This window comes from Manacus vitellinus, unplaced genomic scaffold (genome assembly GCF_001715985.3).
Source record: "Manacus vitellinus isolate BGI_N305 unplaced genomic scaffold, ASM171598v3 scaffold_60_pilon, whole genome shotgun sequence".
Classification (NCBI taxonomy): Eukaryota; Metazoa; Chordata; class Aves; order Passeriformes; family Pipridae; genus Manacus; species Manacus vitellinus.
Window position 1 is genome coordinate 1006664 of NW_021940687.1, and position 17546 is coordinate 1024209.

The 17546-nt window shown below is 46.1% G+C and overlaps 1 protein-coding gene across 10 annotated transcripts in view; it reads right to left on the reverse strand.

Annotated features, from left to right (window-relative positions):
• The window catches only part of YEATS2 (YEATS domain containing 2), a 68712-nt gene extending 53082 nt beyond the window's left edge, over window positions 1–15630 (reverse strand). For 9 of the 10 annotated variants that reach the window (XR_001921991.2, XM_018083124.2, XM_018083128.2 and 6 more), the window contains exons 1-9: window positions 15523–15630; window positions 12419–12516; window positions 12222–12314; window positions 8993–9235; window positions 6704–6819; window positions 5320–5481; window positions 3537–3648; window positions 2047–2091; window positions 846–1032 (exon numbers count right to left, since the gene is read on the reverse strand). Coding sequence is in view for 9 of the 10 variants with exons in the window: in XM_018083124.2 (XP_017938613.2) it covers window positions 846–1032; window positions 2047–2091; window positions 3537–3648; window positions 5320–5481; window positions 6704–6819; window positions 8993–9235; window positions 12222–12314; window positions 12419–12516; window positions 15523–15622 (1156 nt within the window). In the remaining variant the exon portion in view is untranslated. Of the gene's footprint in view, window positions 1–845; window positions 1033–2046; window positions 2092–3536; window positions 3649–5319; window positions 5482–6703; window positions 6820–8992; window positions 9236–12221; window positions 12317–12418; window positions 12517–15522 lie in introns of those variants that run through there. The other variant, XM_018083127.2, reaches the window with a different exon arrangement.
• Window positions 15631–17546: the final 1916 nt, after the last annotated feature.

Sequence of the window (17546 nt, forward strand, 5' to 3'; positions counted from 1 at the left end):
CCATGCTGCATCTGCCTGTATTTTGAAATATAGAGTTTCTCAAACTAAGGAGTGCAAATTGTAACAGATACTCTCGTTTCTAAGTCCTGGTAACCAAGGTCTGTCACGCAAGCCCTGACACCACGTGTTTCAGAAAATAAAGCTAAATTTCAACAGAGGTCCACCTTTTCCTGCTTCACACAAACTACAAATCACAGCAGTGTGCCCAAAGGGCCAGCACCACCTTGTTTCAGGCAATCCAAAGAATCCTAAACCATCAGTTACTGCCCCACCACAATGGGCACTGCATTTCCTGATCTTACATATGAAGGTGAGAATGAGATCCTGACATGCAGAGATGCCATTATCCCCCAAACACACACCACTCTTTTTCCCTTTCTTCAACACTACAGTAACTGCAGCTATGTAGGGATTTTTGTTGCCCCCATAGTCATCTCACCAACACATATAATTGAACACAATACTAGACCAATTTCTTACATGTCTCCAAGACATTCAGAAATCTAAAAACCTCTCTGAAAACAGTCTGCCAAGAAAAAAAAGTGCTATTCAACTACCTTATTTCCAAGTGCATCTGCTGTTGCTCCATATTCACTAATTTTAGCAAAACAGAGCCCGCACAACAAGTCTTAGATTAAAAAAAACCAAAACAACAAACCCCAAAACTCAAATAACCTGTAACAATTTCTGAATTATATTTCAGAGCACACTGAGGAAATGTTCATCTGGGGTGAGCAAGGAGCAGGTAGCACCAGCAAGCTTTAAGGCATAAGAGCAATAAAGAAGAGATCCAGAAGAGCTGAAGTTCCAAGAACTCACACTTCACTGACACCCATTTGCTTTACCTTTGTCCACAGAAGCATCTGGGCTGGAGTCTCGCAGCTGTTTAATTGGTGAGGAAGCTTTGACTGGTGCTGGAATACTCAATGGTAGTGATAAAGATGTAGGAACATCAGAAAGTTCAGATTCTGAAGACTGGGAGAAGAGATACTCCTCACCAAGGGAATGTCTGTGTAGCTCCACATCCACTACCTTCCAAAAATAGGAGAAAAGACATTAGTGTTTGGTGGCTAGGCAAAGATATAAAAAGTGAAAACAACTATGCCTTTTTATTTCTCTTTTTCTTTCCCCCATCTCTGCATAACATTTCCATTCATTTCAAGGACAGTTCCCAAAGGTCCAGCAGCACCTGAGCTAAGACAAAAATCTTGCAACGTTTAATCCTCAGAGTAAAACAGCACATCTCGTAGTCCATGGGGAAATCTGAATAGTGAACACTGATTAGAGCCCAGCTCCAAGCATCCCACTAAGGAAAGGGCTGCATACCCCTGCAGGGACAGGCACAAAACTGCAGCTTGCCTTTTCTGGCTTTTTTGATAAGGCCTTGAGAAACACACCACATGATGTACTCTTCAAAAGTGTTCTTTAATCACAGTAGACATGTCACATTAATGTTTTCTCCACAGACTGAAAAGCTGAAATGCGATTTCACCACAAAAGTTTCCATTTACTACAGTACAACAAGGGGAGAACAATATCAAGACAACTTTGGGAATACAGCAAACTACAGGTTATTAATTCATTTATTTATTTTAAGAGTTCATTTTCCATTAAGGTACTGAGTCCTGTCAGACAGAGAAACTTAGAAGTACTTAGTATACTGCAAAATTTCAGCAGGATAGTTGAGTGATCCCTTTAACTTAAACTCTTTATGTGCGAGCTCTGCAGCACATTAGAATGCAAATCATAACATTTAGTACCAAAAGCTTCAAAAAGAATTAAAAATTAAAACTGCAGTACAAAGTTCTTTCTGAAAGAAGAGCTGAAACAGTCTCCCCTGAACCAGGAAGGGGAAAAAATTATTATTGTCATGAGTAGTGACAAGGTGTCACAATCATTTCATCCAACAAGAGAGCAAAATCTACATTCTAGAAACTGCAAAATCAAATGGGTCTGACTCCTGTGCTTAGTCCTACGTGTCTTTTCTTTCTAAACATCCTTCAGGCACTCAAAGCACAACCTCCATCCCACGACCCTCTGACTCACCGTTTCTGCGCCAAGTGTCTGCAGGCCTGTGTAGGTCCTGTCCAGCTGGGTAAAACAAAACAATATATTAACCAGGACAAAGCAATATATTAGGTAGAATTTACAACACAAATTGTTTGAAAGGAGTTCAAACACAGCAGTACATCCAATTTCTTAAGGCCACAGGGTCAGGAATCTGCATGCTGTGTTAAGTGTGCCTCTTCTGCAAAAAGAGTCAACCATGACCCAAAGCCCACACTAAAATAGGAAGGAGCAAAAAAGCTGAAGGAAATGAGATTGTTGAGGAAATTTCAGTCTAAGAGAAGTCCTCAAGCAGTGCCCTTTTTCATTCCTCATCTCAATATAATGAAATAATAATGAGAAAAACTCAGAGATTTAAACTGACCAGCACAAAGGCTATGTTTATAGTTTTTGATTAAATAACTGTTCACACTGAGTATCAGCTGATAAAGAGGCATAACATCCCAGAGGCATCTGTTAAGACACCTACAGAGAGAAGCTGGGTTTGACAGGCTGCCAGCCATAAACAAGGGCTCGGCTCATTCACATCCACTCACAGCAGCCACAGGCTCAGCATGAACAGCAAAGGTTTGCTGATTTGAGCTCTTGTGTGCCAAGGACTGTCTCAGTTTTCTTCTGTAGGCTGGGCCTCCTTCACTGCCCATCACTGTTACCAATTTCTCCCCAGGTTATATCTCCCCAAATATATTTTACTTATCATCTGCATTACATGTCCTTAAGTTGCAGGGGAATATTTTCAACCTCCTCTACTGTCTATATTTGGGGTTGCAATGAGGTATCTACATTAGCATGAAATTCATTAATGGAGGCAGAGTTTAAATAAAACTAATGCTGCTCAAAGAAACAGGAGACTAAACCAGCTCAGGACTTGAGTCTGCTAATGCCAGGGACTACTAATTAAAAGGAAAACAAGAGCAATGGCCTAGTTTTCCAGGACTGCTGCATAGTATAAATCCTACTGAGTGCTGCAGGAGTGAGTGGGTTGGAAAAGAAAGCTCTTTTCAAAAGGAGCACAGACCAAATGAGGAATCTCAGCCCTCCCTGCCCACTCTAACAGGGATAATAACTAGCTGATATGTGCAAGTGCTGAAGGAACAGAACACACACAGCGGTCACTTTACCAACAGAAAGACAGCCCTGCAGCCCTGTCAGGTTTCAGCCAGTGAGAGCAGAATAAAAATCTCAAACTGTAGGGAAAAAAAAGCAGGTAAATGCTTTGCTGCTCTGAGTAGAATTGCCTCCAGCTGCTGCAAGGCTGGGTTCCCTGGCTACTGCATTGAATCCAATATAGCCAAGGTAAGAGGCTTTCCTGGATCTTTTTTCATTCTTCAGCTCAACTGTTCATGTGAAAATAATCAGCAGGACACACACAACACAAAGAGGCAGAAACACACACACACAAGCGAAGCCTCTTTCAGGTTATGTGGGACAGTTCATTTAAATGCCTTTCTCTAAAGTTGTTCAAATACCTTCAAATTGTGTATGATATCAATCCTCTTGTTCTGGCTATCCTTGAAGTGTATCTGTACTCTCACTGGAAATTCTCCCCAGCCTCTCCTGGTCAGGTGAAATGGAGGTTCTCTGGAAACAAACAGTGATTACATTTTTGATGCAGAAGTGATATAGATTTCATCTCCCTCTTTTTCAGAAAGCCCAAGACTGATTTTCTTGCAGACAACTAAAGCTATCTTCAGGCCTGCTATTCGCCACAAAGAGAATGCAATCACAGCAACGAGAATTTTATGGCTTTGGAAACTAGCTGAAAACATACTTTAACTTTACACAGGGGGACAGGGAAGAAAATGATAAAAAGCTGAGGCATAGGAAACAAGTGTCTTATTTTGAAAAGAAAAAAAAGCTGTGTTATGTCATATGTTAAATGAAAAATACTCTCTTCAAAAAACCCCAAGCCAGCCCCTAGGGCACAGCTGCAAGGTGAGCTTTCAGTGCAGCATTTTGCAATCACTTCCTTCTGTTCCCTATCGAGCAGAGAGAAGACACATGCTTCATGTAACACCCAGAGAACAACATACAGACAACAAGGAAAAATTAACCACTGTCATTTTCCAAGCTGAAAAAGAGGTGTGTATTTATCTGTAACATTTACTGTTACTTTGTATTTCAGCTTGTTATTGTAAATCCCAAATGTAGTTTTGCAACAAAGCAAAATGGGAGAGGTTTACAGGCTGTTTTTAGTCCAGAACATTAATGTTCACTAAGATGACTGGGACTCTGACACCAGAAATCAATTAACCAGATGGGATTAAACCAGAAGACAAACAGCACTGACATCAGATACTGGAAACTGAGAAAAAAAGTACAAAAAGACAGCAGTCAAGTGTAATTTGGTTACACAGGAAACACAAAGAAGTTTGCTACATCCTGCCATCATAGAATCAGCTGGGTTGGAAAAGATCTCAGAGATCATCACGTCCAACCCTTGATCCAACCCTGCCGTGGTTCCCAGCCCATGGCACTGATGCCACATCCAGTCTCATCTTAAAAACCTCCAGGGATGGAGAATCCACCCCTTCCCTGGGCAGCCCATTCCAATGCCTCATTACTCTCTCTGTAAAAAATTTCTTCCTAATATCCAACCTAAACCTCCCCTGGCACAGCTTGAGACCATGCTCTCTTGTCCTACTGCTGGCTGCCTGGGAGAAGAGATCAACCTCCACCTGGCTCCCCCCTCCTGTCAGGGAGTTGTAGAGAGTGAGGAGGTCTCCCCTGAGCCTCCTCTTCTCCAGGCTAAACCCCCCAGCTCCCTCAGCCTCTCCTCACAGCACTTGTGCTCCAGACCCTTCCCCAGCCTTGTTGCTCTTCTCTGGACCTGCTCCAGCCCCTCCATGTCCTTCCTGAATTGAGGGGCCCAGAACTGGACACAGCACTCGAGGTGTGGCCTCACCAGTGCTGAGTCCAGGGGGACAATCACTTCCCTGGTCCTGCTGCCACACTGTTCCTGATACAGGCCAGGATGCACAAACCCACAAGAATAACATGAAATGCAACAACTGAATGTTTTTTCTCAGAAGGAAATTAAAACAAAACAAACAAACAAAAAATATTGAACATGTTTGGCACATTTTCTACATAAAATGTACTATGTTGCAGTAAGCCAAGTCAAGCCAGAGGTTAAATACAGACATGGAATACTAAACCAGGAAAAGAAGTTGCTAACTTTCCAAGAAACTTGGCACTGTAAGCCTGGCAAGCATAAAGACTGGAATAGTGACTGGAATAATTCCTTTTTACCTCACTTCTACCAGGTCGTTAGGTTTGTAACTGGGATGGAGGAAGAACCAAACTTTCTTGACAAAATGATTTATGCTGGGTTCTCTCCGAGAGCCTCGGACGTACACCATCCATTTATGGGTTGACTGATCATTTTCTTCTCTCTTGTCAGGGGGAATGTACCTGGCAAAGAAAGTAAAAAAACAAACACAAGATAAAAATCCCAAATAGAAAAATACTGCAAAAAGCATTTCAGGAAAGTTTAGGCAAAAAAACTGGGGATGGTAAAATGCCTGTGGGAACCTTGCCCCCGCACAGTTCGCTTGATTGTCCTTACTCTGACAGTTCATCCAGGAGCAGATACAGGTCCCAAAATCTACTCTACTCTTCTAACACATTTACTCTGCTTTAATGCACAATGGCCATATGAAATTCACCTATTTAAACATTTGGCTCTTAATTGGGAAGACTTAATTTTAACATTCTACCACAGCCAGATTCTTTTTCCCATCCTATTCTGAGATATCACAAGCAAAGGCACACCAGAACACATCAACAACTCTGCTATCATAAATACAATTTATACAATAAAAACAATTATTCTTAGGAATTTTTAAGAAACTTCGGAGTCAATACAGGAATTTTTAAGAAACTTTGGAGTCAATACTTAGTTCTGGGTACAGCCTTAGGTAGATTTTCAAGATGCAAGTCTAAGACTAGGCTTTGTCAGCAAATGCCTGATACTTTCTATGCAAAAGACTGACTTGAGTAGTGCCAGGGTGGAGAGTTAAAACCTGGAATTGTCCATAGTTTCCTAAAATTAATGCCTTTCTTCACTAATTTCCTAAAAGTTCAAAAGTTATGTATATTTACCTGGAAATTTTAATAAATATATAAATAAAATCTGTAAAAATTAATTTATTCAGATTATTCTGGGCTGTCACAATTTTCCTCATTCTAGTCATTTGGTGCATTGGGGTTTTTTTTTCTGTTTAATAAAACCCCCACACTATCCCTAGGGACACACTGAATTAACCAACTAATTCAATTAATCAACACACTGAATTAGGACAACTTGCTTTTCCAAATTTTCATGGGAAAGCTTCAAACTTCTAACTGATCAAAAAAAAGCTGAAATACTTCCCTTGAGAGAAACAGATTTTAAAACCTCCCTATATATACATATATAAATAAAACAACTACTAAAACACCTGATCCTCCCACAGAAAAAAAAAAAAAACACCTCATGCAGACACCTGAGGAGAGCTGCCTTGGCTACAGTGATTATTTAAGGGCAACACCTTATGTTGTGACAGCCTAGCAATTTTATTTGCCTCCTAATTTTAACCTCCTATTCCATTTAATCCTGAAACAAAGGACCGTCCCTCAGGCTCTGGATACTAACTTGGAAACGTTGCCAACCACAATCGTTTTCTTCACATAAAGCCGTGAAGTTTCATCATTTGACAGTCCAGCATTTCGTTGTCCTGGTTTTTGAGAGCTTGAAACACCCGAACTGTCCTGAGGGTAGGGGAAGAAAAAAAAGGCAAACAAAAACCCAAACATTCCTCTTAAACATCATTTTGTTTGGTGCTAGAAATGTAAGGTGCTGTTAAAAAAAAAAAACAACAGACCTGCATAAATGAAAGACCAACAACAAATCATCCCTAAAAATATTTGAATTGCTATCCAGACACATTTAAGCAACTCAGGCATGGAACAGTGCTATCCTACCTAGCCAGGAGGGCACGGCACAGCTTGACTGAGTGGACATTGTGCGACATCACATGGATCTGAGTCATGATTTCAGCTTGGCTTTCAAAAGCACTACCACTGCACTATCTGAAAGAAACAGGCACTGCTAGAATGGCATCATGTCGGTCACTAATCAGAAAAAAAAAGGTAAATCTCCCACAGGTGGGTGCTGAAAATCTAAATCTTTCTCCTTCCCAGACTCTGCTGCTTTGAGGGACTCTGGTGTTGCTTCATGGTGAAGAGTCAAGGCTGGGCTTGAGACAGCAATTCAACTCCAACTCAGCAGGGACAGCAGCAGCCACACCATGTCACTGACATCCAGGTGAACCTGCAAATCCACCACAATCCTTGGGGCACAATACAACCAGCAACCCTGTAACACAACCCCAGCTATTACTGGGACCAAGGCCAAGACTCCCTGATATGACAATGATATGACCACCTACAGTGCCAACACAAATGGAACTGCTGTTTGCATGGGAACAAGAGGCTTTTCTACAACTCTCGGATAAAGCAGATGTCTGGAGAATAAGGGACTGCCATCCTCTAGTGACCAACAGAGCTGGAGCTGCAGCTTCCTGGAGCACACTCCACTGTGCTCTCCCCAGACGAGGGTCAGTATGGGGAGCAGTGGATTCACTAGGAACCCTTAGCTCTCCTCTGTCAAGTCAATCATGCCCCAAAGTGGAGCAAGAAGCCATGAAAGGCTGGGATGGCTCCTGCTCCTTAACACTCCCTCAGTCACCTCTGGGCCACAGGCTGCAGGTTGAAGATGTACCAACGTGCTACACCCAAGCAATGGAGCTGCTCCATCAATGCCCTCAGTGCAAGAAACAAGTTCTGTTGCTCTGGTGGTTTACGATGTAGGTGGGTCCACATTCCATAGGGTGTATCTGCCTTCTGGCACAGACCCCAAGCAGGGTTTCAGCAAACTGCAGCCCTGTTATCGGTGGTGTCACACTGTTCAGTGGAGGCAGAATCATTGCCCTTTCTGCCATGTATTACTACAACTTGCTCACCTGCAGAATGCAGCCATATTCACTGAGATATACCCATCCCTTGGGTTAGGGGCTGTACTCGTCTCAGGCCTGACTGCTTAAATGAGGAAAGGAAACGGAAGAGTTTCACCTCACCTACTAAGGCACATTTCACCTGCAGACAGTGAGTGAGCCTCCTCCGTGGAGCTACCTGCAGTCAACAGGTGAAGCATTTGTGTGGCTGCACAGTGAGCCAGCCATAAAGGGAATGGATCCAGGTCAAAAATAACCCAGGAAAGAGCACAAGGGAAAAACAACAGAAGGTATGTTTAACCTGGGTCAGTCTGGTACAGTTGAGCAAACAGTGATACTATGATGCAAAACAGCAAGCAGCACCCTAAAGAGAAAACCAACTCAAACTATGCACCCAGGCTCTACCAGCTCACACTACCAGGGTGAGCTACTCCACCGGTGTTACTGTTTTCACTACAGGTTGCTGAGGAGGCCAAACCCCTCCACTGGATCAACTGCTCTTGCAGTCCCCATTGGCACCCAGGGTCAGGCACTACTTCCTAAAAACACATCTTGCTCTTCTCTCCAGGCTCTGCCCTCCTGACCTGACTTCCATCTGTACAGCAAAGCCCTTTGCTCAGGCTCTGAAGCACCTCCTAGCCCAGAGGCTACAACCAGAGAGCAGCAGAGCTGTGCTGCCACCACTCTCCCTGTGGCCTGCTGAGCTCACTGCTGGGCAGGGCTGAGTTAAGAGGAGTTACCCACATCACAGACACTTCAGGTGGCCTTACAGCAAAGCCAGGCTGAGGGAGTGGGAGCAAGCGGTTGGAGAGGGCAAGAAACAGATCTTCAGCAAGGTGGGTGAAAACATGAAGAGCTCCTGGTGCCAGCACCGAGTCCACAGAGCACACACCTCCAACAACTCGACCACCACTCGAGTTTTACTTTACCCGGCCAGCATTTCTGCTCTGTCTCTGGTCCAGGCTGTTTGCCAGCCGCTCCTCTGCGTCCAAGTTGCCATTGTCTTTGTCCAGGAGAAAGTCATTGTGCTGAGAGAGCGAGTCGCTCTCGGAGTGGTTGGCAGAGGGAGTGTCTGAGCCCTGGTTAGCTGGAGATGAGGATCTCGAGGGCGATTCCAAGAATTTCTTGATTGAAGGGTGATTAAGAATTGTCGCATCACATGACCTGGTGCCCTGCAGGAAGGAGGCAGATCTGGTCACTATACCTCTGCAGCCCAGATAAAAAAGGAGCTGCACCAGAAAAGAAAAAGTCAATGTATGAAGAAAGAGCAAATATTTAATCAGCTGCCCTGTAGGAAAAACATATGTTGCAGAAGATAAAAGCTTAAAATGGTTCTACACAAACAGCACCACAAATTGAATCTGTTCCCTTAGGCCTTTTGATCTCAGAAACCCATCAGGTTTTGGAAACGAAGGCTGTAGCCTACTCAAATACCTACAATGGCCCTTTGTAAGTAACATCATCTCTTCCCATGCAGACACCTACACTCTCCCACCACACACAGGAAGGCCACAGCTGCCCAGCTCTTGCAGGCAATCAGGGTACTAAGTGCATCAGGCTCTATAGCTTTGATACTCACTGGCCGTCTTGTCAAAACCTGTGAGGCAAACTGCACATATGAGCACCCTGCCTGCTCCCAAGGCTTAACAGAGGATAAATAATAATGTGCTTAGACAAGCTTGCAAATTTCCTCAAAATGGACATCTTAGAGCTAATCTTAGATCCTCCTAAACCTGCAAGGGGGAGGACAAGGCGGGCAAGTGTTTATATCTCTTTATTTTTCTTCCTTAGTATGACAAAGGCCCTTTTCTTAATTCCTGAATTTGCTTTTAACCTCAGAAGGAAAACACCCATCATTCAAAGCAAGTGTCCCTCAGTCACTTGTCCCAGTCCTCCCTGTCACCTTGGTTTGATGAAACCCCCCTCTGTCAGACAGACAGCCTTGCTCCAGCTCCTGAAGCCAGACACACCAGAGTGGCACTGACAGCTTTTCTGATAGGCAGTACCAGCTGAAAGAGGTTTCTTCCCTGCCCAAACCATCTGGATCAGCCAAGCTGGCACAATCATTCATGGGGAGGGGGCAGGTCACAAAGGAAAACAAATTAAGAAACTAACTTGGGATTTATTTGTTGCTTTGTTTATTATTGGTTTTGTTCTTTTTTTTTTCTTTTCCTTTGTAGGTTTATTTTTCATTCATGTGAATTCCCTGATCCAAAATTCTGCCAACATGATGGAGGGGGTTGCATGGGGATAGACACCAGCACCACTATGGAGCAGCAGAACTGCCTTTAAGAGGTGGTAGCAGGAGTGGAGTTAAACATTGTCCCATCTTGGCTTTTAAAGGATCATTTGAGAACATTCTTTCCAACTGTCCCTTACACACACAAGTGAAGCAATTACCAACTCTCAGTTACCTGCTTATGAGAGTTATATCCATACATCCAATGGTAGGGAAACACGTCCAAAAAAAACCCAAACCCCAAACCAAACCACTACCAAGACCCTCTTCTTTTGCTTTACCTCTTGTCAAGTAAAGTGACCAACACCTTGTTCAGTAATTTGTGGGAAAACATAATAAACTGTCATCATGAGTCCTCATAAGCCTCAAAACTCAGCAGCACTGGGTTCCAGAATTGTTTTTATTTATGAGAACAGGTCAGGAATTTGCAAATCATCTTCCTAGAAGTTCTGAATGAAAGTACAAAGACTCCCATTCTTCCAGAAGGAGAAACAAGACAATCATTCCCAGCCGAGTCAAACATACACGAGCCACAATTAAAACCAGACAACAAAGAAAACTGAAACCAGCAACAATTTCAAAATGAGAAAGAAGTGATTTAGCCTGCATGCAAATCAGGACTTTCAGAAAAAATTAAAAATGCAATTGAAGATACAGCTATTGTAACCATAATATCATAAATACTACTTGGAAAACTAAATAAAGCTAGGAGGTGCCAGTAAGTTTTGTGAATACTTCAAAACAATTACAAAATGTGTTATTTCTAGCAAGTGTGAAATTCAGCAGGGAAAAAAACAAACACCCTGCATGGCAGAGCAAGGGACAGTACAGCTCTTGTAGACACGATAGCATTGGATAAAGGCACTTTCAAAGATCAGAACTTAGCTCACATTCTTCAGCTGCCCAGACAAAAATCAAGGGGGGCAGAGGGATCTCCAAGCCTCCCAATGCTTCCACAACTTTTTCCAATGCCTGTTGCTCAACTCAAGTTCATTGAGAGAAAAACAAGCTGAACTTTTTTCTTTTTACCCCACTCCAAGCCCTGCGGAAATCACAATAGGGAAACCAGGATCAGCACTGAGAGCCACTGCTTGGAAGAGAAATTCTTATGGGACTACAGTGAAACTCATGTTTGCAGCACCCATCTGCAACTTCCAAAAATCAACTCAGATCTTTACTGGAAATCAGATCAACTCCCTGAATTGAAAAGATAGTAATGAAATACCTACACTGGTAAGGAACTACATGGCATTTGGGAGCCTGCACAAGTCATGAACATGCTACAATTAGCAGTCATTAAGGGCAGAGTGCTCAGAACTGGGGTTTAACTAAGAAAGTATGAGGTTCTTTTAATCTTGTGAATTTTTAATCTCCCTGTAATATCTCCCTGATTTATATCCTGCTCTACTGCTGCCATCAGTCTGTTCATCAACCCTTCAACAGACTGGCTGCCAGGTTAAAGGGAGGATGGTTTCATGGCACTGCCCAACCCTCTAAAAATCTTGAAATCTTAATTTTTTTATTTTTTTTTTTCTTTCTTGAAAAGTTCCAAAACCCATCTGCTTCCACTCTCCTCCTGTGGAATGGGAAAGCATGTTCCCCATTTTTCAGGGCTTTGCAAGGACAAACTGTGCAGTGTCTGACAAGAAAGGTGCTGTCATGCAAAAACCGATGAAAAAAAATGCAGAGTATTTTAGAAACCAGAACCAGGAGATGCTGAATGACTTCTCAACTGCTCCCTGAAGGCTCCTCTTTGCCAAGTTCCTGAGGCCCAGCTGGTGGTGCACAGGTCTCCTCTCCCACTGGCACCCCACTTGCAGTTTGCATTCCCTCATTTTGTTAAATCACATCTCAAAAACAAACATCAGCTGAATAGCAAAAATCCCCCTTAGTCTTATTGTTCCCAGAGTAATTTTTACCTCTCCAGCTTTAAGGAGACTGGCAGATGCGTAATAGTTGGCGACGATACAGGCACGCAGCTTGTCCATCATCCTTCTCGCTTCGATCAGGCGCTACCAAAAGAAGAGGTAACATACAGTAAAAATAACCACTGCAGCCATCACCAAACCCCCATACACCAGCATCTTAGGTATTGATAGGAACAAAACCTTTATACCTGATCTATAACTTCGATTTCATGTTCTTTACTCTTCATTTCGACAGCAAACTGTTCTTTTATAATAGTCTCAATCTTCTGCACGGTAACATCTCGAGCTGTAGGAGGCCACACATGGAAAATAAAGAAGAATGAAGTATTTACACTTCTATTTTTGAGGCTCTATTTGAAAACAGAAAGATCAGAGATCACTATGGAGTGAGAAGTGAAGGGATAATAAGTTCAGCACACACACAGAAAAAGGGAAGGATCATTTTCCTGCAAAAGAAAGTTATTTGCCTTAACAAAAACCACATGTATCCTTAAAAGCTGGCTTATGTAGAGAGCTGTTTTTTCCTTTTTAGGTCTGAGATGACAAATAGCAGAAAATGGGAAGAACAGGACCAGTTTGTTTACTTCTGTCTCAGTGAAGCTGAAGTGAACAGTAAGAGGAAAACTCCAAACTGCTACGGCCAAGTGCAGTTACCACTGTGATTGCGCAGGAACGAGCGGGAACACCAGGGACGTTTTTCTGCTCTCCTTGGCCAGATTCACATCCAGGAAATTTACACCACATCACGCAGCAATAATGAGGCAAACCCATACTTCAGCACTGGCACAAAGTGCAGCCTCCTCTGGAGTGCCTACAAACCATTTATTACTCATAAAGGAAACTATATTATCAAAAGCTGGTCTATCTCTTACAAAATCCCCTTCCAGCACAGCAGTCAAAAAAATTTAGCCTTTCAGTAGGAGTTTACTGACCTCAGTGGAAAGTATGTAGTTTAAGATTTCAAACTGGGCAAATACCTAACAGTAAATTAGTGGCTAAGAATGAAATTGGCACATTATTGTATTTTTCTAGGACATGTATACATAGGAAGAACTGTTCTTTTCACTCTACACATACCATAGCTTTTAATATTGCCCTTCCTTTGTCACCTCCATTACCCCTCAAGGGGGTTCAAACAAGAACTATTTTTATCAACCTCTAAGTAAGAATCTGGTAAAGCAAGAATTAACACTTCTAGAATAAAGCCTAGAAAAGGTGCTCCAGCTTGTGCCAGAAATACAGTGACTCCACTGCAGAGCAGATCAGAGAAACAGCCTGGGCTTCTCTGGAAAAATTTCATATTGCTTCTACATGGAATAGAATGCAACAGCACCAAGACTTTGGCTTGAGCTTCAGAGCAAGCATGTTTTCCTAAGAGGTATGTATCTGTTTGAAGAGGTTTCTAATATCCCAATAGAAAGAGTAAAGAAATCAAAAGCAAGTCAAAACCTTGCTGGTATGTTCCAGACAGCATACATAACTGTACTGTCTGATAAGGTACCTACAACAGAAGTGAGGCAACTGATATCTCTATATGCAACAGGGGTATCCTAAATATTTTTACTTATTTCCACATACCTATATATATACACTTATATATTCTAGGATCAGCAGTAGTTCAAGCCCACATTAAAACAGAATTACATTGGAATCTGTATGACTAAGGCAAAATTAAAAAGCAGAGGGATATAATTTACCTCCAGCCATGCCTAGGAAATTTACATGTAAGGCTACACTTAAAATAAACCTAAACAGATGAAGTTATGAGATGTATGGTTCAGATGGGGACAACTCCATCTCTTCCCTGAGACATGATGCCATGCCACACCAACATTATGACAATTAAAGCACTTTAGGATTTGTGGTTATATTAGGCTTTTAAGGACACTTTATTTTCGTATTTTGCCCAGCTTGTGTCAACCACAGTCCCTCATTAAGACAGTGTTAGTGAAATTTATATACATCAGGAATTGAAAGTTGGAGATTTTCCATGAGAGGAAGAAAGAAGCCAATCTGGAGGAATCACCTGAACAGAAAGTTCACTTTGGCAAGGACAGTTTTCCAGGGCCCTAAGACTTTGCCTGCTTGTTATCAAGACTTTCTGAAGAAGTTGCTTCAGAAGCAGATTTAAAATCCCATCTGCAGTCCCTGGGACACTTCAGAACAGAGGGTGGTGACTTCTGGCAGCCAGACAGGGCAGGCAGCTGGGAGTGGTGACACGGTCACACACAGCACAGCTGCACTGGGCCCCACTGTGAGGGCCCCTGCCCCACGTGGCAGACAGGACCTGACCAGCAACACATTCACTTCAGAGTTCAGACTCCTCAGACCTGACCAGCTGTACACCATCCTCCAAAACATCACCCACGAAGCCATCATCTGTCCCTCTCCAACTGGCAGCTCCGGCACCCTGCTCTATTCCTGGATCATCTTCAGATCCCACAGCCAGCCTCGGTTTTCTCACCTCCCTGTTCGTCAGCTCTTCCCATCATGATCCTCTCACTAGCTGTGCTATGCCAAAAATCACTGGCCTACTCCCTGTCCCCGGGGCAAGAAGCTCCACTCTCATTTGCCCAGAGAGGACTGCAACCTGTCCCAGGCACTCTGCCAACAGGCTGGTTTCCAAAGCATATCTAATCGTGCCAAACGCAAACCTACTCATCCAGCTACTCTCTCCACTACACTTCTTTGTCCCCATCTCCTTTAGTCAGGTTCCTCTTCCTCCTCTCTTGCATTTTCAAGGCCCCTTCCTTCTCCCTAACTTATCCCTTCTACACTGCTTCTTTCCATTTTATCTGCCTGTTCTTGCAAACATTTGTCATCTTCCAAGAGCCAGTCTGTGTACTGCAGGGTCATGGATTTTTTTTCCCCTCCCCAGCCTGTACTGCAACCTGCACATCCCCCAAAACATAAACAAACTGCCAATCCTTCCAAGAGCAGACTTCAACTGCAAAACAGATATACAGGCTGCAGCACAACTCAGCATGGGAAGGTGCACTGTCAAATACTTCAGCAAGCAGCAGGAACCAAAGTACATGGCTGGGACCTTGGAGTGCTCGTGCTCCAGCTGCTATCACACACCAAAGGCTGCATCCTCACACTTTATTTATGGTTCAGATAGCAGGTAGGGATGACTACACATACGGTACATCTTCATTTGACTACACAGAGGTATCACTACTTGCCTTGCTCAATGTCTGCCCTTTGGCCCCTTAGCTCCTGCCCCAGCCCTTTTCTGAAGGTTTGTGGACAGCATGCACATCCGCAGCGTTTCCAACTCCACAGCTCCTACCTGACTGTTCCGCTGCTTTGTGCCGCTTGTTGGGATGTGTGATGGTGATCTCCTCATAGTCAGGGTCCTTCTCTGCGATCACTCTCTTGATCCCAGACATGTTCTCTACTCCACTGACAGGAAAAATAAAAGCATTAGCGTTACCCTTAGTGACCTTCTGGGCAAACTTCAACCTCTCACCTCGTGCAGGGAGGCCTGTGGTGCACCCGCAGGAAGGGGGGCAACTCCTTCCCCAGGGGCTGGAGATCATCCCACAGCTGCACAGGGGAGCTGGAACGTTCTGTACAGCCCAGAAGCTTCAAACGCCTCCCGGGCCCTGCGGTTCCCGACAGGCCGGGTGCCCGCATCCTCAGCGGGGCTGCAGCGGTACAGGGCCCCCGTGCCCCGCTGCCCATGAGGGGCAAAGAGACCCTGCTCGGGATCCCGAGACTCCGGGAGAGCCAGGGCTCACTCCGCACAGGCACCCCCGCCGCTGGAAGGCGCGAACTCGGGCACCCCAAGCACACGGGCGGAGAAGCCCAGGTGTGCCGCCAGCACCAGCAGGCTGCCCCGCTCCCCCGCCGCCGGTGTCACACACCGGCGCCCCGTGCCCGCGCCGAGAACCGGCCTAACGCGGGCCACGACCTCTATCACCGTGAGGGGGGCAATGCGTCCCGCCGGGGCGGGAGGGGGCGCGGTAGCAGGACCCCACCGCCGAAAAGCCGGGCCGAGGCCGCCGCAGGGGCGCACGGTGTGAGTATCATGACGGTGTCCGGGCTGTGACGGCGGTGGCGGGTGCGCCGGGGGCGCGGAGGGCGGAAGCGCTGCCGCCGGCCAGCATCCACGTGCGGCGGCGCCGCTTTCCCTCCCCCGCCCGCGGCACGACAAAGCCGCCGCCGCGGCCGCGCTCCCGGCCCCGCGCCGCTCCCGCCCCGCCGCTCACCGCGCTCGCCACTGCCCGGGCCCCGCCGCCCGCACCGGCCCGCCCCGCCCGCCGCCCCCGCCGCCGCCCCGGGCGCCTCAAGCGCTCGGCCCCCGCGGGGCCGTCCCGCCGCCCGCCGCCGCCCGCCATGAGCGCAGGGCCGCAGGACGCCGCCCTTCGCCGCCGGAGGCGGCGTCGCGCAGCGCGGGACTAGCGCGGCGGGGGCGGTGCGGGCGTTGAGGGGCCGTGAGGGCCGTGAGCGGCCGTGAGGGCCGTGGAGGGGCCGTGAGGCTGGCCGTGAGGGGCCGTGCAGTGCGGGCCGCTGAGGGGCCGTGGAAGGGGGTCCGTGTAGGGGCCGGCCATCCTGCCGCCGCGGGCAGGGGCTGCCTCTCGCAGCACCGCGGGGGCAGAGGGCGGCGCGGGGGGCGCGGAGCTACCTCAGGGAAAGGGTCCAGCCGGGCCCGTGGCGCTGTGGGGGCCCGGCCGTGCCGGTCCCGCCGCGGGCGAGAAGTGGGCTGTGGGCAGGGCAAGGCTCGCCCGCGGCACCTCGGGGACCGAGATGGGCGACGCGGCCGCGTTCCTGTGTGGAGAAACGGGTGCAGTGCCCTGATCCGGACTTGCTGCCTGGAAGAACCGTGTCTTAACGCGAAATAGATTTTGGGGAAGACATTTTAACACAGAAGATACTCCACGAAAGGATGATGAGAACGGCACTGAGGTGCTGGAGCGGGTCCAGACAAAGGCGACGGAGATGGTGAAGGGTCTGGAGCACAAGTCCTGTGAGGAGCGGCCGGGGAGCTGAGGGTGTTTAGCCTGGAGAAAAGGAGGCTCAAGGATGACCTTATCACTCTACAACTCCCTGACAGGAAGCTGCAGCCTGGTGGGGGTCGGACTCTGCTCCCAGGCAACATGAGACAGGACAAGGGGACGTAGTCTCAAGCTGCACCGGAGAGGGTTTAGGTTGGACATCAAGAAGAAATTCTTCACATAAAGAGTGATTCGATATTGGAACGGGCTGCCGGAGAGATGGTGAAAGACTGGATGTGACGCTTAGTGCTCTGGTCTGGTTGACATGGTGGTGTTCAGTCAGGTTGGACTTGACGATCTCAGAGGTCTTTTCCAA